This window comes from Eubalaena glacialis, chromosome 3 (genome assembly GCF_028564815.1).
Source record: "Eubalaena glacialis isolate mEubGla1 chromosome 3, mEubGla1.1.hap2.+ XY, whole genome shotgun sequence".
Classification (NCBI taxonomy): domain Eukaryota; kingdom Metazoa; phylum Chordata; class Mammalia; order Artiodactyla; family Balaenidae; genus Eubalaena; species Eubalaena glacialis.
Window position 1 is genome coordinate 118394981 of NC_083718.1, and position 21332 is coordinate 118416312.

The 21332-nt window shown below is 37.8% G+C and overlaps 1 protein-coding gene across 2 annotated transcripts in view; it reads right to left on the reverse strand.

Annotated features, from left to right (window-relative positions):
• Nucleotides 1–8174: 8174 nt before the first annotated feature.
• HS2ST1 (heparan sulfate 2-O-sulfotransferase 1) overlaps nucleotides 8175–21332 on the reverse strand; it is a 198062-nt gene continuing 184904 nt past the window's right edge. Inside the window, exons 5-7 of one of the 2 annotated variants that reach the window (XM_061186365.1) lie at nucleotides 16477–16574; nucleotides 12735–12892; nucleotides 8175–11520 (exon numbers count right to left, since the gene is read on the reverse strand). In XM_061186365.1, coding sequence (XP_061042348.1) covers nucleotides 11291–11520; nucleotides 12735–12892; nucleotides 16477–16574 — 486 coding nt within the window. In that variant the 3' untranslated portion in view covers nucleotides 8175–11290. The remainder of the gene's footprint in view (nucleotides 11521–12734; nucleotides 12893–16476; nucleotides 16575–21332) is intronic. The other variant, XM_061186366.1, reaches the window with a different exon arrangement.

Consider the following 21332-nt stretch of genomic DNA (forward strand, 5'->3'; position numbering starts at 1 on the left):
CCCTACTCAGAAGGTCTGGCGCCTAAGCATCAGCCTTTCAACAAGTTCCCAGGTGATGCTGATGCTACTGGTCCGGAGACAGGAGTACACTTTGAGAACCACTGCAACTAACTGTTAATCTGTATCAGAGCCTCTGCTCACTTGGGAGAGACAGGAACGTAGCAGGAAGGACATCAGAGTTTGGTGGAGCAAGAATCACGAGGGCTGGGCTAGCCCCTCTTCCTCTTCGTAGCTGTGTCAGTTTTCTCAGTTGTAAAATGAGGACAATGCTACCCACATTTCAGGTGAGAGTATAATGGGAAGATAAACATGCAAGTGCCTCATAAAGTATAACATTCTATACAACTGTAAAGGATTAAATATGAGGATTATTCTGAGGGTTAAAGCTCATAGCGCACGGAGAGGTCTGTAGTGCAGTGACTGGCACAGAGTGGGGCTCAATAAATATCAATTAAATGAAAAAGAACCCAATACCTAAAAATAGCGACTGACTCCATGCCAGAGATTTAGGCCTCTGTCATACGTTAAACAAAAAATGGTAATAAAGTTACAACACATGAAATTCATATTCCAGTCGTGGGTGGCGGAGACCTCCTTCTTGGCTTCTGATCCAATTCATTATTCAAATCCTTTTACCATCGAGTGCTCCACTGCTTAATGTGGAACCAACTGTGGATCTTGATAAAAGGAAAAGACTGGGCTCTGTTTCCACTTTGCTCTTGGCAGCCCTCAGGCCTCCAGGATAACTTTCTTGCAAAATGAATAGGGTTGGCTCCCAGAGAGACCAATCTAATCTCATCTTGTCCACTCAGAAGATCCGTATCAAACATTACAGACTGTCTGACTGCAGTAAGGGGCATCTAATTCCATCTGGATTTGGACCAGTGTTTAAATAATCAAGTAGGGGACCATCAGCATGGTAGAAATAGAGAAGCAAAATATAACTGGCCCACTTTTTAAACATTGTTCTTGTCTAAAGTTTTCTTTGAAAAGCCCCCATATGAGAGACAGAAACAGAGCACTAGTGAGAAAGACCAAGAAGGGAGTTTAAAGTCCATCGCCTCCTTTAAAAACACATATGAAAGAATCAACATCTTGCGTTTTCACTGTTTTACGGGCATGACAGTCTGATCAGATAACCATGCTCTGCCAAGAGACCTAATTACCAGTCCTCTGGAGAATTTAAATTACTTTTAAAGGAAAAAAAGAAAAAGTCTCTGGTTACTCTTGGTTGAATAAAATGTTACTTATTTCCCCTCAGCCATTTTCAGAAAGGCTCTGCTCACTTCAAATGGAATTACTGGTGAGCTCTGTTACCCAGAAAAGGTACACTTCAGCCAGTCAGTTTTGAGAGATGCTTAAAAAATATCAGTTTCTAGCACATAAGACTCTGAAAACACTCTGCATTGTTTTTTTATATCTCAGTCTGGCTGTGTTATTAAGGGAACACCCAGAATCAGTAAAACAGATACAAATTGAATGTTATTGCCACAAACACTATAAATAAATCTCTAGGGATGCTATGTGAAATACCCTGAGATATGCCAAATTGGTTCATATTTGCCAAGTAAAACCAAAGGTCGGATGCCATATCACTTGGGTACTGTAGGTCTACCTATGCCAGATTTTAACACTCAATTAGATATAGGTTAAAGCTTTAATTTGCTACTTTAAGAAGGTACAATCTTTTCAAAAGTCACAAATTGAGTGTTTAAGTGTCAAGAAATTCTTTGATGTCAAGATTCTACTAACAGACTGAATGATTTAAATTGGAAAAAAGGAAGAAAGAAAGAGGGAGAAGGAGAAAGAGAAAAAACTGAACTGCGCTTCTAGAATCCCAGGATAATCAGTCTTGGATCTGCCTGACTCCAGCCTCTCAGTGGATTGCTCAGGGAGAGGAATTTCTTAACATTCTTTTTTTAAATTAATTAATTAATTTTTTGGGCTGTGTTAGGTCTTCGTTTCTGTGCGAGGGCTTTCTCTAGTTGTGGCGAGCGGGGGCCACTCTTCATCGCGGTGCGCGGGCCTCTCACTATCGTGGCCTCTCCCGTTGTGGAGCACAGGCTCCAGACGCGCAGGCTCAGTAGTTGTGGCTCACGGGCCTAGTTGCTCCGCGGCATGTGGGATCGTCCCAGACCAGGGCTCGAACCCGTGTCCCCTGCATTGGCAGGCAGATTCTCAACCACTGCGCCACCAGCGAAGCCCTGAACATTCTTATAGTTCAAAATACGTGTCATTATGTTTCCTGTTTATTGGTGGGGGGGGCGGGGAGGGATAGTACTTAGCAAAAAATCTGGACAGAGTCAGTCTTACTGTACTTAGAGCTCATCCTGTTTCTTTTCCAGCATCACTGTTAGGCTGACAGCTCTAGTAATCTAGTTGCCCAAACCTTTGACTGAAACCCTAAAATGAAAATCAATCCAACCAGGTTTTCTCTATTTCCCTATAAACTCTCTCAGTGATAATGATGTGAAACATTTCCAGGCATGACTATAATTTTGAAGCTTCAGCTTTAGGGAAGTCACACAGATAAGGGAGAGGCTCAAGTTGATTGGCGTGTTTCACTAGATGCCTTTGACATCAAACCACAGGACAGTACGGGTGCTTTTAGGGAAATTCTTTGCCAAACCCTAACCCAGGTCACAAAATCTGAATGAGCAAAAAGAGGCATGGGAATGAAGCATTTAACAGTGAGACAGTGAATCCTGTCTTTGTGGTGCTAGGTTCTCTGGGCAGACACTGGTCTGTTTTATAAACTTTCACCTGGAAAACAATCACCATTGCATAATTGGGGCAAAGGCAAAGGATGTTGAGCATCTGTATAGATGCTGTTTTGCAAACCCAAATATTGCCCCCATTCTCCATGTACTGATCACATCCCATCTGTCACCAAATGTTGGGGTTTCTGGCACTGAGATGCATCTGCTTCTCCCCAACCTTATCACCACTTCCCTTGACAACTGCAGTAAACTCCTTAGAGGTTCTCATGTCCCCAGCTTTCAGCCCGAGAGCATGTTCTCTACACTGCTGCAACGATCTTTCAAAACTCAATAGTCGGGCTTCCCTGGTGGCGCAGTGGTTGAGAATCTGCCTGCCAATGCAGGGGACACGGGTTCGAGCCCTGGTCTGGGAAGATCCCACATGCCGCGGAGCAACTGGGCCCGTGAGCCACAATTACTGAGTCTGCGCGTCTGGAGCCTGTGCTCCGCGACAAGAGAGGCCGCGATAGTGAGAGGCCCACGCACCGCGATGAAGAGTGGCCCCCGCTTGCCGCAACTAGAGAAAGCCCTCACGCAGAAACGAAGACCCAAAACGGCCATAAATAAATAAATAAATAAATAAAAATTAAAAAAAAAAATGAACTACTTATCTTTAGGACTCAAGACTGAAAAATCTCCTTGGGGAAAATGGCAGAAAAACACAGTAAGCTCCCCAAAGGACACAGCCCTCAGGTTCCTCTGCTCTAAGGAAGGGATAAATCCTTGAATGTTTAGATTAAACTAACTTTTGTGGGTTAGGCTGGCCCACATGTATGTTGGTTCCACATGGATTTCAAACAACTAGCTTATAATGAATTCTGAGACTACAACCCATTTGTTAGATTGGGACCACAAATAAAGCATTGTTTTATTTGTCTTTCTCATTGTTTAAATGACTTTGGAATTAAAATGTAATAGAATTAGAAATTATCTCTGAAGATCAACAATGCCTCTCACAGTAAAACCTTATTTTAACCTACGAACCCAATTAGGCATCTAGAGAAGTGGGAGGACAGATTCATTTGTCATGAAATGAAGCCTGTGGTAGAGACGAAGATGGAAATCTACATTTTAGAGCAAAGTAATAGGTACTAGGTGTCTAGAACTTGATTACCTGGGCGAGGTTGGTTCTTCTGCTATTTCAAGGTTATACCTAAGAGATGAAGCTCTTAAGTGTTTTAAAAGGTCCAGGGGACTGGGGGTTGGTGCAGGTTATGTATCCTCAACCACAAAAAGAGGTGGTTTATCAGTAAGGTAAGAATGAGATTTTTGCAGGATACTTTGTATTTCTTCTTTACACCCTCTCTTCTCAACAGAGGCCATGCCTCTTTTGTTCCTCTTTCCTACTCCTCACGCCTGGCATATGTTAATGAGTGACTGAGTGGATACACACTGCAACACAGTAGGTCCAAATAGGTGGCTCCTCATCTTTTGCTTTCTTATTTAAATGCTAGCACTTCTTTAACACTTACTATATAACAGGAACCAAGTAAGTACTACGTTTACATATATATTATCTCAGTCCTCAAACTAACTGTTGATATGTGTTATTCCCATTTTGCAGATGAGACAATTCAGACGTGGGGAGGGTTAATTTGCTCAAGATCAAATAGCTAGTCAGTGGTGGTGCCCCAGAGCCCATATTCTAACCACCATACAAACTGCCTGTTTCTCACAGCCAGTCATAGAACTCTCTATACTTTGTGATTGCATGTTTCAAGTGACTTGCAGTTGTCCAGTTACGAGAATCTCCAGAAGCGATATGTATATGGTGAAGGACTGGGGGAAAAGGAGGCAAGTACTGACTCTTATGGAAATACGGGAAATCAAATGAAGTCTGAGACATCAGTTTTCAAGGTAAAACGCAAAGATAACAAAGGTTTACAAAAATGGGTATGGTGATCTCACCAAGCTGGTCATCTGGTTTTGAATAAACATAGGACCAAAAGGTGGGAAGAAAGGAGTAACGACTAGCCAACTCTTAGGGATGATCTTTTCATGAATTCCCATTGTCCTTGTTTTCAGACCAAAAAAATAATCTATTCAAGGGACTTAGTATTCTCTCTCATAGAATGAAACAGGTGAAAGGAAAAAAAAAAAATCCTTGGACATTTTTCCATTTGTTTCCCCCTCACAGGTCTTATGAACTAAATATATTATCAAGAAATCCATTTTACCTTAAATAGGCCCTTGAAATATTTTTAACTTTTAGTCTCATGCTACTAGAAGAAATACAGCAAACCACAAAGAGAATAGTGACTTTATGAAGTTTTCTTATATGTTCGACTGGTTATTCCTGAAGTAGAAAGGGGAAAAACTTGCATTTTGAAGTCAATTTTGCTGCTGATGCTGTTACTATTTTTTTATTTTGTTGCAGGGTGCCACCCTGTGCTCTGTGGTAACAAAGGTGAGACAGGGCATAACGGAGGCAAGGCTAGGTAACGGGTGGGCAGATGCCTTCAGAGAAAGAAAACAAGCGGACGGTGATTTGGAATATGCATTCTGCACTTGTTACTACTGGAGGAAAATTCAGAAAGTTCAACTGCTGCTTGAAAAAAGAGCTAGTGATGATAAGAGTACAGTGAAAATATGCAGGTTTAGGCGACAATGATTATGTACTAAGTTTATTTTTCAGATATCCCAAAAACTTGGAATTCTAACATGATTAATTAATTGATAACTAAGGCAAATGTCCTCATTTCTCACAGAGTTGAAAGAATGCAAATCATTTTACTCCAGGTATCCTGATTTTATGTATGTGCTACTTTGCAGTCCACAGTGTTCAAGTATGATAATATGTGGACACAGCCACTTCTGGAACAAGCAAGCTCTCCTTTAGAACAATCAGCCACCCCCCTTTTCTCATAGAAAATTTGTAGGTGGAAACAACAGCAGGTATCAGAATCAAGAATAGCTATGCTATTCTTGACGTAAGTAAAAGGCATTAGTGGGTTACCAGTAAAAAAGTAAAATTCAGTGGTATTCAAAACTATTTATAAAAACATCTTCTCTAAAGTGACCACCAGTATTCAGCAGGGTCAGAAGGGCAGGTCAGCTTCCTGACAATAGTCTAACCCAGCCTATAAAAGCTACCAGTTATTAGTCTACCCTGGGCCAGCACTTTGTATTTACCTTGTCCAACCTTTACAACGATACTGTTCTCTCCACTGACTGTAGTCACACTGCTAAATGCAGGTCCATTTGACTCTCAAATCCATGCTCTCTGTTCTGCCTCTGTGGGTACAGACCAAATTCCCTGTTTAGACAATGTACCACTGAACTGGTATTTTATTCAACCCAATATCATACGATACTTGCTTAGAACAATGAGTCAGTGGCTGAGAACTGGAAATCTATGTTAATTGAGAGTTTCTCCTTTAAGGGTGAAAAGCATAATTATCAGAAATGTGTATTCTCAAAGAAATATTATGGACGTGTCTAAACTGTGCAATAAATGTTAATCAGATTAACTTTTTTCTTCCAAATTTCCTTTTTATTCTAAGTTGATAGCCCTTTCCTCATTTCCTTTTTAATTCTAATTAAGAGTATATCCTAAGTATACCTTGTAAATCTTCTATCTGAAATTTCACTGCCAATGGTGGAGTACAAAGCAAAAAGCAGCAAAGGCCTGTCAGGCTGCAAGTCACAAATAAGCCAGAAAACCACGACAGACCAGTGATGATGCGTACCTCTCTGGTGGCAGTGATATCTGAGGGTTAAGTTGATGACGCTGAACACTGAGTCCACTTGGAAAACATCCCTCAGCGTCAAGGCTACGGAAGAAAATATTAAAACAGGACACCAAACCATTTTTGCCCTTCCCACTGAGTGTTTATTTTATAGCTTTTGCATCAGGTAATCAACTGAAACACTTCAACAACAGAAAGCTGGCAGAATGTTAAGGAAAAGGAGTGATTATCTCTCCAACAGATGTGACAAAATGGTTTCAAGTTGGAAACAGTATTGCATAAATGAATCAACTGAACAGGGGAAGGGGAGAGAAGAGAAAGCAGAGACAGAGGGAGGAGTGAGCATCTTCCAACATGGATTGTGAGGAGAAAAGGCACTCTTCAGCTGTCTGTGTACTTATAAAATAAAAGTCAAAATATACAATCCATGCTTGTCAAAATTACATTTGACACTGCTTTAGAGATGCTCATACACCTGACTCTCAATAGAAAGCTAAAGAAGCTGTCTGAAAAATCAGACAGCACCAGTGTGTCTAAACCATAGGCTTACCAGTGATGTGTTTTAAAGAGATCATCAGCATCAGGGTCCTTTTATAAATAGTACTGGAAAGGTCACAAAGCTGCATGAACTTAAACTATAGAATAAATCTGACTAACTGATCGCCCATTTCATTCTTTACAATTCCCACTCCAGGAAATCAGAAAGCAAGCTCCACTCCAGAGGAGCTGAATTGGCAGTGCATCTGAAACAGGGTTGCTTTTTCCCTCAAAAGGCTGCCTGAGCAGCAGTTTAGTTGGCATCATCCAGCAGCTTTGCATAGCGTAAATGGATGCAAAAATTTAACAGCAATTGCCTTGCTTCCTCTCAAAGCAAATAGCACTAATTTATGAATTTTCAACTCATGAAGTAGAAGCACCTGGGCCTCTTAAAGACAAACTTCATAAAAGGTTACAATACCGGGTGCTTCTCATAATAAAGGATTCTAGGACCGTAGGTGTGTTTGAGAATGATCAATGGGAAAACTCAGAGAGATGGTTTACACAGATGTTCTATATGTAGAATATGAACGTAAATTAAAATACCAGCTATGCATTTGGGAACCAGCCTTTAGTTAAATTCTTTAGTGCTTTTAGAATTTTTATTTCATTTTATTAGAAAAAGAGAATCATTGTCTACAAACTATTTTCTTTCTAAGTATGCAAATACAATGAGCAAATCATCTGCAATATCAAAATACTGTTTGTAAATCACTGATGGCACTAACAATTTTAGGAATCTCTGATAGGACATAATATTGAGAAAGAGCAACAGAGGATTTCAAATTATAGGCATTAATTGAATTTTAAGAATAAAAAATAAAATGCAAAGTTTAGAAGTCAGTAAGCTTTTCTCTGATTTTCAGTAATTTAAATCCAATCATCAGGAATTCAGAATCACCCAATATGTTCAAAGTTGCACAAATGCGTATGGATGATAGAAAAGTAATCCCCATGCAATATTTTAAGTGTTGCTATCAGATATATTTAAGTGATACTTTACAGATTAAAGCTGGGTAAAATCAAAATATATCCTCCCCATTACATTTTAAAACAGTCACAATAATTTATCAACAGTTGCCATTTCACAGCAATTAGAAAATAGGAGTTGATACAAGTTGAACAAAAAGGTACTTTTCCCTCTTTTAGGAAATAAACATATATAGATATATATATGTACACATACACACATAACATTATCTTTTAAAATTCAAAGTGGTTAATTTGCTTTTGTATTATAAAAAAAATTTTTTTTCCCTAGGTTCAAAATACTGAAAAAGCACAAAGGCTGAAAAAAGAAAACCACATTTGCCACTTTAAAAAAATACATTATCGTCTCAGTTGTTCTATTTATTTGATTATAAAGTTAGGTATTATAAGGACTCTGCACTTGTCAGATTCCTAGGACTGTACTGGACCACATGGAATTAAATCTAACCCTTCCTCAGTCTCCAGGAAGGATACTTTTAACCCACCCTAAAAGATGATAGCATAAATGCCCCTATTCTGAACTGTTAAACTGGGAAAGAAAACACGCCCACCTGGAAGCAATCGAAGTCGTAAAAGTTTATGAAACCGTGGGAGAGACTGCCTGAATCAGAAAGCTATTCTTTGGATAGAAGTTAGGAGCTTTTTTTGGAAGTATATAAACTCTTTTAGGCCACTAGAGTACAGATTCAAAAGTGATTTCTCCATAAATAATAATCTGTTACAGGAGTTTGTAAAGTACAACCCATGGTCCATATCTGGCATGTCACCTGTTTCAGTAATAAAGTTTTATTGGGACACAGCCATGCTCATTCATTTATGTGTTGTCTATGACTGCTTTTGTACTAGTATGGCAGAGTTGAGTACTTGTGATGGAGACCAATGGTGTGCAAAGCCTAAAACAGTATTTACTCTCTGAACCTTTATAGGAAAAGTTCACTGACCCCAGATCTAGTGCACTATGTGCTACTCTAGTTACCTAAAAGAGTTGATGCACCTCAATAAGATTTTAGCTGGACTCCCAAGAATAACCTGCATACTAGGGTTCCTTGGCAGACAAATGTCAGATGCCCCATCCTGAGGTGGTGCTTTACTTTGGGCAAGGAAATCATTTGTATATATTCTCAACAAATACCTATAAAAGGTATTAAATACACCAAAAAGAAAGCCAAGTAAGAAAAGTAAGCCTGTTGATATTCCCTTAATATTGTCCTATTATTAGGGGGAAAGGGTGCTACAATGACTCTTTCTGTCAACTTCCTTCAGCTTTTCTTTAAATTTGTCTATAAATGTCTTCTGATAAGTAGCGCTCCCTCCTCCTTCTATGCAATTAATAACCTTTAAAGCCACCTGACTATAATGCTTACATAGTTTGGTGAGGCCTTGTTCGGGGATATTTATTTAAACTAAACCTATTAAAGATTATCCTTTTAGAAAATGTTTCGAAAATTCTTTCTCTCTGCTACTCTAAGAAGTGGAAGAAGGTAAAGAATGCACAGGGAAATCAAACTCTGCAAAGTATACCTTAAAAACCAGAGGTATAAAATAGCTACCCTTTCTGAACGGTAATGTAAAATAAAATCAGAAAAATCTTCCAAATTTGAAGAGCGAATTTTCCCTTGCCCTGAGTCAGCTAATGAAATCTTTTTTCAAACAGGGAACCTCCTGAACTCAAGCAGCTGCTCAGGAAACCATAAGAGTTCACAGGTGTTTCAATATTTCAATAGTTGTTGAAACAGGGAAGATAAAACACTGAGGAGATATTTATTAAACACAAATTTATATCAAGATTAACTGTTTTTTCAACCAGCTTATAGGTGGACTCTTCTCTTTCTTTGTTAAAAAACGAATGGTATGAAACTATATGTTAAAGATGTTTCCATAATACCTTACATTTATATAGCGACTTACAGTTTTCAAAGTGCTTTCACATGCCATCTCATTTAATCCTCACAACACCCCTGTGAGGTAGGTAGGACAGGTATTATCATCCTCACTGCAGGATGAGGAAACTGAGGCAGAGAGAGATTAAGTGACTTGCCCAAGATCACACAGCTGGTAAGTGGCAGAGCCAGGACAAGAAATCAAGTTTTCTGACTCCTCGTCCAGTACTCTTTCCACTATAACTACTGCCCCCAATTATGAATAATGTACTGTGTATCAAAATTGAAAGGTTATTGAAGTTCATTGCAGTGATGTCTTAACAGTAAAGTTAAATGAGAAATACAAGAACAGTAGGTCTGATGGTTTTACTTGACATAATAAAATTGGTGCAAAACCACTATTGTCTAGTTACTTATGATCTTTTGGTCCAAATACATAAAATATGCAATATTTACAGCATTTTCCATTTTTTTTTTGTAAATGCAATGCTTTAAAACACATTATAAAGCACCTTAGTAAAAATAGTCTACAAGTAAAAGTACAGAAGAAGTAGGAAAATCCTACCCATACCACAGCTCACTAAATGGAGTTATAATATGGACTCACCAATACCTCAGTTTACACCTTTACAAATAACCGATGGAGAAACAAATACTAAACTTACTTTCTTGATATTAATGTGTGGAAGCCTTAACCAAAACTTCAGGCAATGTCAACATTCTTTGAAGTGTTTCCCCAATCTTAGATACTGGGGAGACAGGAATGAGAAATACTGCTTTGATTCTTCTTACAGTATTAATAATGGTTTAAATTGATTTTTAACACTAATAATCACTTTTTTAAGAAAATTAAAATGACCTACATAAATATGGGCAGTTCCAACTACAGCAGATACATTCTTAGCAAACGTGATCAAACATTTCAATAAATTTCATGGGACGTGATTCACAAAAACAAAGTACACACCGCCAAACAGTTAATAACACTATCCAGTAGAGGTGTATAACCCAAACCTCCAGGTGAAGGTGGAAGTAGCAAATGGATTCATCTTCATTCATGGTTAGTTGAAAAAAAAATGCTTTATCAAAAAGAGTATCAGAACTTTTTCTGAAATTGTATTTCAATATTTAGCCTTCAATTAGACCTGCTATGTGTTTATTTTAGGTGATGTGTAGGTTTTGTCCAGGCAGGAGGTTATAACTCCCACCAATATTTAACTAGAAAAAAAAAAAAAAAAAAGGCTGAAACTTAAACTTCCTAGACCACTGACATATCAGCCAGAATCTACTTCCTTGACGTCACTGTCTGTATCCTAACTCAGTTCAATACAAATTATCTTACACACCCATCAGCAATCCAAGTTGTGGAGCTGAGAACTAAGGTGAAGACAGGGTCAAAGTTGTAGTTCAAGAATCTAACTGCCACACCTTGTACTCAGTTCGATTTAGGGTAAATCTTTTCATAGAAAAAGTTCTGTGCAAGGATGTAGAGGTCTCCATCTTTTTCTCGTACAGCATGGGCTCTGATGAATTGGAACTGCTCTAGGGCAAACTCATAGAATTCATTCTCCATTTTCCAAATGTCAGATTGCTGTAGTTTTGCAATGGTTTGTTTAGTAGGGAGTTTCTTCTCTGTGGTTTTCCTAAGATGAGATTTCTTTCCTACTTACAAAGGGAAAAGAGAAAAGGTAAATAAATTCTGAGAACACACAAAAGATCAATGCCTGTTTATTTGAAGAGACGGTTTAAGTTAATATGACACATGGAAGAGCATAATTGTTTTGTCTTAATATCATTCAGGCAAAAACAGTGCCCTAATCATACTAGAACTGTGATTTATTCCTTTGTAATGCAAATCCTTACCCTTGTTAAAGACTTAATGAGATGTCAAATAATAAAAGTAAGAATCGTGGACTTCCCTGGTGGCGCAGTGGGTGGGAATCCGCCTGCCAATGGAGTGGACACGGGTTCGAGCCCTGGTCCGGGAAGATCCCACAGGCTGCAGAGCAACTAAGCCCATGCTCCACAACTACTGAAGCCCGCGCACCTAGAGTCCGTGCTCCTTAACAAGAGAAGCCACTGCAATGAGAAGCCCGCGCACTGCAACGAAGACCCAGTGCAGCCAAAAATAAATAAATTTATTAAAAAAAAAAGTAAGAATGGCCACTTGGTAAAGTGTAGGCTGTCACCTTACATGCTGTATTCTCAAATGCTTGGTGCTCTGACTAGTTTTTTTTTTTTTTTTTTTAGTTTGTTTTTAAAGATATGATAAAATACCTATTTTCAAACTTAGTGCTGATTTCTCATAACCTATTCTCTATACCTATGTGTTAAAAGCTAGGGCACATGCATACTCCAGGAAAAGAGTTCCTCTGATTGTATCTTACCAAAGAACAGAAAAAAAAAAAAATCAGAATTAGATTGGACCAGCACGGTCACTTTCAGATGTGTAATACTGTCACGGCTGCTGAAGCATTCTTTTAGGCACACTGTGACATAGCACAGGATCATTATCAACGTGACTCAGTCTCCCCATCCTACCCCTACCTAAATAGCACTAGACATGTCTAAAGGGTGGAATGTATGGCTGGCATTACTGAATATCACACATTTCTAAGGCTGGCCCTGTAGTTTGTATCTTTCCACTATACCTACAATGCCTTTTAATTATAATCTCGTGCATGTTTATTCATTAAAAAATATATTTAATGAATACCATCTGTGTGCCATGTACTGTTTTTGTATTGAAAATGGTGAGGAGAAACAGACAATGTACCTGCCTTTCTGGAGTTTTATTCAACATACTTCAAATCACACATATTTTGCAAGTGGCAAACAAAGTTAAGGACAGCTTGAAAAAGAAACCCATCCTTATATACCTGTACGATAGAGCTCTGTAGCACCCCTGAAGAACCGGGGCAAAGCTGCCTCCAATAACATGATAAAATCTTCAAGCTCTTCAGTAACTCCCACCAGAAAGTACTCATTAACTAGGTTATATTTGGCTTGATCCATAGCCCACCTGCTTCCTACATTCCTAAAACCAAAAAAAAGGAATAAAAAAATTGGTTGTGAAATCTGCTAAGTACTTTTGATGCCTTTGACACTGTATATAATGGAAAAAACAGATAAACACATGTCCATCCAAAGCCTTAATGCCCTTTTATTAATGTCCTTTGGGAGGCACACCTGTTTCTAATTTCCTTTGCCTCTGTCCCTGGTTTCTGCTCAACTACGCAGGGCTAACTCAGATTTTAGTAGAGGACACTTAATTTGAACAGTTCAGAAATGTGTATACATATCCTCCCATCTGATTTAGTATGAGTGCATTTAATTTTTGTTAACTACAGTTGTCCCTTGAACAACATGGGTTTGACGTGCACAAATATCTTTCAATAGTAGATACTACAGTACTACGTGGACCATGGTTGGTTGAATCCGCAGATCGAAGGAACCGTGGATACAAAGGACCAACTATAAATTATACCGGGATTAACCCCCGCCTTGTTCTAGGGTCAACTGTACTCTAAACTTCGTTCATTTTAAGAGCTCTCTAGGAAGGTCTAAGCAATTTTGTGTAGTGATTATCTTCATTTAATTTATGAGTTTAGGTTTTTCTGATATTTCTTAAAAACAGAAATAGGATAAGAAATGGCTCTGCTAAGAATCTTTTATTTTTATTTTTCACGTTTTTAGCTAATGGCTGTCTATAATAGAGATTTGGCCCTAAATAAACTATGCCTTTGGGTTCTTTTTTGCACTGACATTCCCTAACCCTAATGCCAAGCTCTGCCTTTAAGCAGTGTGATATTCAGCTGATGACTTCACCTTTCTGAGCTTGTTTTCTCAGCCATTAAAAAGCTGGCGTGGGCGGTGGAAGCTGGGGAAGCGAACAAGTTGATTTCTCAGGTGCCTCCCAGTTCTATGAATCGAGGAGGCGTACTAAAGAAGTGTGATTAAAATCTCCTCAGTAATGCCCAATGGAGAGATATACTCTCTACTGCTCTAAGGTAGGGGTGGCAACCTTTCCTCTAAAGAGCCAGAGAGTAAAGCCGGAGATGGGTCTGCAGGTCATATGGTCTTGGTCACTTGGTTACTTAACTCTGCTCTTGCAGTGTGAAAACAGCTACAGACAATAAGTAAATAAATAGATGTGGTTGTCTTCCAATAAAACTATTTATAAAAACAGGTGATGGGCCAAATTTGGTGTCCGGGTTGTAATTTACTGATCCCTGTTGTAAGGAAATGATTAAAAATTGAGAAGACATTCTTTCTAAGCTTCCAATTCTTACGTTATTACAGTTGACTTTTGAACAACACGGGCGTTTAGGGGTGCCAACCAGACCCGATCCCCCATTCCCCACTTGAAAATCTGCATATAACTTTACAGCCAGCCCGCCATATCCCCAGCTCCACATCCGAGGAGTCAGCCAACCACGGATCATGTAGTACTGTAATACATCTTAATTTTTAAAAATCTGCATTTAAGTGGACCCGCGAAGTTCAAATCTATGCTGTTCAAAGGCTCAACTGTATTACGCGTTGATATAATCTATTGAGTAGGACCTTAAGGTCCACAGTAATCTAATACTATATCTCAAATACTGATGGAAAGAACAGAAGGTATTCCTTATATTGCTCATGGTTTTAAGGAAGATACTAACTTTGAATGTGTTCCTGTTTTTTTCTACTTTTCCTATTAAAATGATTGATTAGAACAAATACGTACCATTATTTTTTTAAACTGAAAACTCAGCACATTCTGAGGAAATAAACTCTATTAAAGATAAAATATCTTTATTTTACCTTGGCTTCTCTCAAAGTCAAATCAGTTTAACAGTAAATCCAGGTGAATAATTTACCCACTAAGCCTCTTCTTGATCTAAAATGGATGGCTCAAACAATAAGCTTAGGAGAAAATGAGGTTTATGAAAGGACCCCTGACCTCTAATTAAGACCACTGCTAGAACATAGCAAGACACGTAACACCAAAAATAGAAATAACACGTAACACCAAAAATAGGTCTAACTAAAAATAGAATTACCATATGACCCAGCAATCCCACTACTGGGCATATACCCAGAGAAAACCGTAATTCAAAAAGACACATGCACCCGAATGTTCATTGCAGCACTATTTACAATAGCCAGGTCATGGAAGCAACCTAAATGCCCATCAACAGACGAATGGATAAAGAAGTTGTGGTACATATATACAATGGAATATTACTCAGCCATAAAAAGGAACGAAATTGAGTCATTTGTTGAGACGTGGATGAATCTAGAGACTGTCATACAGAGTGAAGTAAGTCAGAAAGAGAAAAACAAATATTGTATATTAACGCATGTATGTGGAACCTAGAAAAATGGTACAGATGAGCCGGTTTGCAGGGCAGAAGATGAGACACAGATGTAGAGAACAGACATATGGACACCAAGGGGGGAAAACTGCGGTGGGGCGGGGATAGTGGTGTGCTGAATTGGGCGATTGGGATTGACATGTATACACTGATGTGTATAAAATGGATGACTAATAAGAACCTGCAGTATAAACAAACAAACAAAACAACTAATACTAAACTTTCATTGGGTTATTTGTATGGAAATATGTTAATATAAATGTTTCAGACATTACATGAAATTTCTAAAAATCTTATATGTTCTGGTATAATGTTATAAGTCATAATCCTAGTTATTACTTTAAAATGTATATCTCAGAAATAACTAATTTTCTTGTCAACTGCATTATTATGAACTTTCATCAAATCTTTAACCGTGGTCATTTTTAAGTCTTTTGTCATTTACAGACAGTTCTGGGTGTACTCTGATGCTTTTGTTAATATGTTCCTATAAAAGGGTTTCATCTTCAGGAAATTCATGGAAAAGACTCTGACAAGTACAGGTTTCTGGTACCTGACTGTACTGCTGAACTGAATGAATAAGCATTTTCAGAACTCTAATGAAAAACTGATGAGCTCATAAAAGTGCTAACAAAAGATCAAGATGAAAAAAAAAAAAATTAATTACATGGGACTGAGTGAACTGATGAGGATGAGTATAATTTTTGTGACTTTCTGGTTGAATTTAAAAAAAAAAAAAATCCCACAAGAACTCAGAGGCAAAGAATATACAAATCAATTTTCACTGCAAACTAAAGGAGCTGTTGCAGTGGAGGATTACTGGACTGAATGTCAATATTATGACATAGTATGAGTGTGTTTCATGTTTGGTAATTGCAATCATTGTTGCTTTTGTTGTGGTCATCCATGTACAATGCTTGGTGTCAGTCTATTTATCTCTTGTAAAAATAAAATACAGTGTGTGTGAAAAAAAAAAAAAAAGACCACTGCTAGAACATAGCAAGACACGTAACACCAAAAACAAAAAAATTTAAAAACCAGCATCTGAGAAATCATTGCAAGCATGTTTTACATGAAGAATCTTTTTAATGCACTTAAAGGTAACTAAAAACTAGGTATTACTTAATTACATGTTACTTTTGGTCTGGTCTTTCACGAACTTCCTTACACCTAGCCCTTGACTAACACATTCACTCTTGTGAAATACAGATTATAGAGATAATAAATAGATTACTGATTGAAGTTAACTTTATCTCCCTACCAGCATTCCGAGCTGTGGCCGCAGAAGAATGGGATTTGAAGCCAGAGCTTCTCTGGAGCACAGTCTGAGCCGCCCTCAGCTACACATTCATCAAAGGTCTGGAAAAAAGACAAAGCAGCACATGTGAGCCATAAACCCGAGCCTCACCTACCAAATATCTTAATGTGGTAAGTTATTAAATAAATGGCAGCGGATGGGACGAGTAGTGAATTAAAGTGATAGGTTACAAAAACATACTTGAGATACTGAGCAAAGTCAAACATGGGTTGTTCTCACGTCTTTGTTTTATGCCAATGTTTATAAGAATTCTTTTACTATATGAATGGAACATCCCCCAGATAAAAACTTATCCTTGAAATTAAGTACTGGTTTATGTTGAATTTGTGTATTTATATTTTCTATCCCCTTACCGAAGTAAATTAAATAAAAACAAGCTTAAAGATACTCTTTGTGAAACAATTATTTGAAAATAATATAAAGTAGGACTACACTTAAGTCTTTTCCCCTTTTCTCATTAAAACAAACAAACAAAAATCATTGTACAAAGCAAAAGTGACCCTGGATACTTATGACTTGCATGCCCCCCTCTCCAAATGCATCTAACTAAATTAATTAAAAGGGAAAGAGACTCACAGGTTATGGATCTAAAATTAAATCAACTTCACTTTCTTTAGTACTTACTGTCTGTCACAGGCATTTTTACAGTAGGCGTTATCTATTTGAAATGATATTAAGATGCCAGAGAACAAACTTAAGAGCTCAGGCTGTTGGAGTAGACATCTATAAATACCACCTGTTATTTCTGAGAAGATGGGGTATGTAAAAGTAGAAAAAGAACGCATCCAGAGTCCAGACTCCTGAGTTTCTAGAACCAGGTGTGACCCTATCTTGAGTAAGTCTTTATGGCCTCCAAACCTCACTTTCTAATCTATAAAATTAGATAAATTCAAAGGTCCCTATCAACCAAAAATCTAGTAAGAATAGGACCCCAAACCCTTAGATCTGACTATGGCTAGAGGTATAGTGGAATAATTATCTTTATTCTGGCAACATTTAAGAGGCAACAGCAAACTGCAGCCCACAATTGATTTGCCCATTTCTTTTACAGATGACCTTCACCATGATATAGGAAAAAGATTTATGACTTGGGTTTGAATCTTGAACCCAGAAAAACGTAAGTTCTGTGTTAGTTTCCTCATCTGAAAAAGGAGGACATAATCTTACTTTGAGGAAGAAATAAAATCATGGATATAAAAGAATCTACCACAAAGAGTGGTTCACTGTAGGCACTCAATAAATGGGATGTGTCTACATCTGTCTTTCTCTCCCCACCTCTCCTCCCTAATAGTCAAATACAATGTTTTGTTGGTTCTTGTTCTCCTTGACCTCCACAGCATTGTCTGTTTCTTTGAACACTCCCCTTTTTTGTTGGTTTTTGTTGGTTCTCTGTACCTTTCTGAATGTACTATCACTATCTTCTTTTAAGGCATGTTTTGGTCCTTCTACCAAGTATGGAAACTCAGCTGTCTTCTCTTTACCCACTCCCTTCCTTAGCTTATTCACACTTCCTTGGCTTCATTTATCATTTCTAGGCAAAAGACTTCCAAATCTGTACCCCCAGATCCATCACCTCTTACCTATCTTCTGAAACCTAGTATGTCTTTTCATTTGAATTTCCAGTATTACCTCATATTCAATATTTCTGGCAATAGGATGACATTGCCCCTTGTAATTCAGACTCAAGATCTCAGAACATTTCTTTATTTTTCCTCTCCCTCACTTAACATCCTTGAGGTAATGTCTTTCCAATGCATCTTTTTTTTTTTTTTTTCCCCAATCTTACTTCCATCAGGATCTTACCATGTCATGTCTCCATTCTTACAATCACTTCCTAATTGGGCTCCCTTCCCTCCCTTCCTTCAATCTGCTCTTAGACTACCAGATTAGTCTAAGTAGTCACTTCTAACATCCTCTACTCAGAAAACTTCAATAGCTTCCAATATCTTTTTAAAAAGAGAAATACAAACTCTTTATCCTGGCTTTAAAGAATGCTTCATAATCTGACCTCAGTGTGCAAGTCTAGCCTTATCTCCATGTATAACTTCCATCTTTACCAGATTAACCTGTTTTACAGTTTCTCAAGCATGTCATATGTACCTGCAAATCCATATATTTTGCTGACTACATTTTCTTCCTCTGAAAGTGCTTCCCTCCACCAATCTAGTTTACATGAAGACTATCTTTCCAATGACTACTCTGGCCTAAAGTCACTCACTTTTTTTTAACTCATATAAATGAATTAAATACTGCCTTGTAATAGCCAGGTCTTAGGATCCAGGTATGTTATTTATCTATACATCTTTATTTAAAGAACTTGCTTCATGTACTTTGGAAAAAAATTTGTATTATGTTCTCTCCTGAACTATAGAAAACACTTATTGGAGGGACCATGCAGTATGCATTTGTGTCCTCCACAGCATACAATATATTGCTATACCAACTGTTTGCACAATCATTGTGTCCTCCATAGCATACAATACATTGTTATACCAATTGTTTGCATAATCAATATTTGTAAATGGCTGGAAAGACTGCACTTTGGAGATTTTGCATGAGGATTAAAGGTACAATTCTAGTTGAGATGAAGACAGGGGCAGTAAAATTTTTTCATGAAGCATTTTGACAGTTCCTTAGAGTTCTCTCAAATTCTCTTAGGATTTCCCCCCCACCCCCCAATATATATATACACACACACACATCCATATCAATCTATCTATTTTTTTAAGTGAAAACATCTCAGTTTACACTTAAGACTCAATCAACCCTATTTCAATGGCCATTACATTATGTCTGAAATTTACTAGATGGTCTGATTTAGATTTGCTGGTCTAAGTCACTTTCTAAAAAGTGGTTTTATTATCATTTATGCCACCTTGCAGCTCATAAAAAGAAAACAACCTATGTATCTATCTCTACCGTATCTCAGGTTCCAATAAACCCAGTGGTGATATATCAGAAGGTTTCTGATTTCACGCCTAATCAATTTCAAACAAATCCTAAATCACAGTACAGTGCTTCTGAAGTTCAGAAGAGGTGCTCTGCTTCATTATACCTCCATCTGAAGAGAGCATCAGATGAAAAAGAAATGAATTACTAAGGTGATTGTGAGTGAACTCATAAACTGTACCACCACTGTGTGTGTGTGTATGTGTGTGTGTAAGATTCAAAGACATTAAAAAGATTTTGCTTAAATGTATTGGGTTGGCCAAAAGGTTTGTTCATTTTTTTTCCATAAGATGGCTCCAGTAGCGCTTAGTTGTCTTTAACTTCATTCGAAACAATTTTGTTAAATTGTATTGTGACAGCTGTCATATCAGGGTGCATTTTTAAAAAACATCAAAATTGGTGAATTTTTGTGTAGTCATTTTAATATTGAAGATGGAAGAAAAAAAGCAACATTTTCAGCATATTATGCTTTATTATTTCAAGAAAGGTAAAAATGCAACCGAAACGCAAAAAAAGATTTGTGCAGTGTATGGAGAAGGTGCTGTGACTGATCAAACGTGTCCAAAGTGGTTTGCGAAGTTTCGTGCTGGAGATTTCTCGCTGGACGATGCTCCACGGTCAGGTAGACCAGTTGAAGTTGATAGCGATCAAATCGAGACATTAATTGAGAACAATCAAGGTTATACCACGCGGGAGATAGCCGACATACTCAAAATATCCAAATCAAGCGTTGAAAATCATTTGCACCAGCTTGGTTATGTGAATCGCTTTGATGTTAGGGTTCCACATAAGTTAAGCAAAAAAAACCTTCTTGACTATATTTCCTCACGCTATTCTGTACTTTAACGTAACAAAAATGTTCTGTTTTTAAAACAAATTGTGATGGGTGATGAAAAGTGGATACTGTACAGTAATATGGAACAGAAGAGATCGTGGGGCAAGTGAAATGAACCACCACCAACCTCACCAAAGGCCGGTCTTCATCCAAAGAAGTTGATGTTGTGTATATGGTGGGATGGAAGGGAGTCCTCTATTATGAGCTCCTTTCGGAACACCAAACAGTTAATTCCAACAAGTACTGCTCCCAATTAGACCAACTGAAAGCAGCACTCGACGAAAAGCGTCTGGAATTAGTCAACAGAAAACACAAAATCTTCCATCAGAATACCGCAAGGCCACATGTTTCTTTGATGACCAGGCAAAAAACTGTTACAGCTTGGCTGGGAAGTTCTGATTCATCCACCGTATTCACCACACATTGCACCTTTGGATTTCTATTTATTCCGGTCTTTACAAAATTCTCTTAATGCAAAAAATTTCAATTCCCTGGAAGACTGTAAAAGGCACCTAGAACGGTTCTTTGCTCAAAAAGATAAAAAGTTTTGGGAAGATGGAATTATGAAGTTGCCTGAAAAATGGCAGAAGGTAGTGGAACAAAATGGTGAATACGTTGTTCAATAAAGTTATCAGAGAAAATGAAAAATGTGTCTTTTATTTTTACTTTAAAACCAAAGGAACTTTTTGGCCAACCCAATAAGAAAATAGGACATTGAAAGAGGCTGCAGTATTAAAAGTTTCCATAGAGTCACTATATGGAAAAATTTGGAAATTTAAATATCCACTATTGGAATTAAAACTGATTAATGAATAAGCATGCAGGATGGCTATTTTGACCCAAGTTCTCTAGTTAGCCAACTCCTTCTTCCTGTGTTCTAAAATACTAAAAGTATTTTAGTATTTCAAACAAAATCTGTAGATAATCTTCAAGTTTATTTTTGGTCAGTAGTTTAAAATCTGCTAGCCTACTCTGGCAGGATAAGAGTTACCACCAAAATCCATTCTTCCCTTCT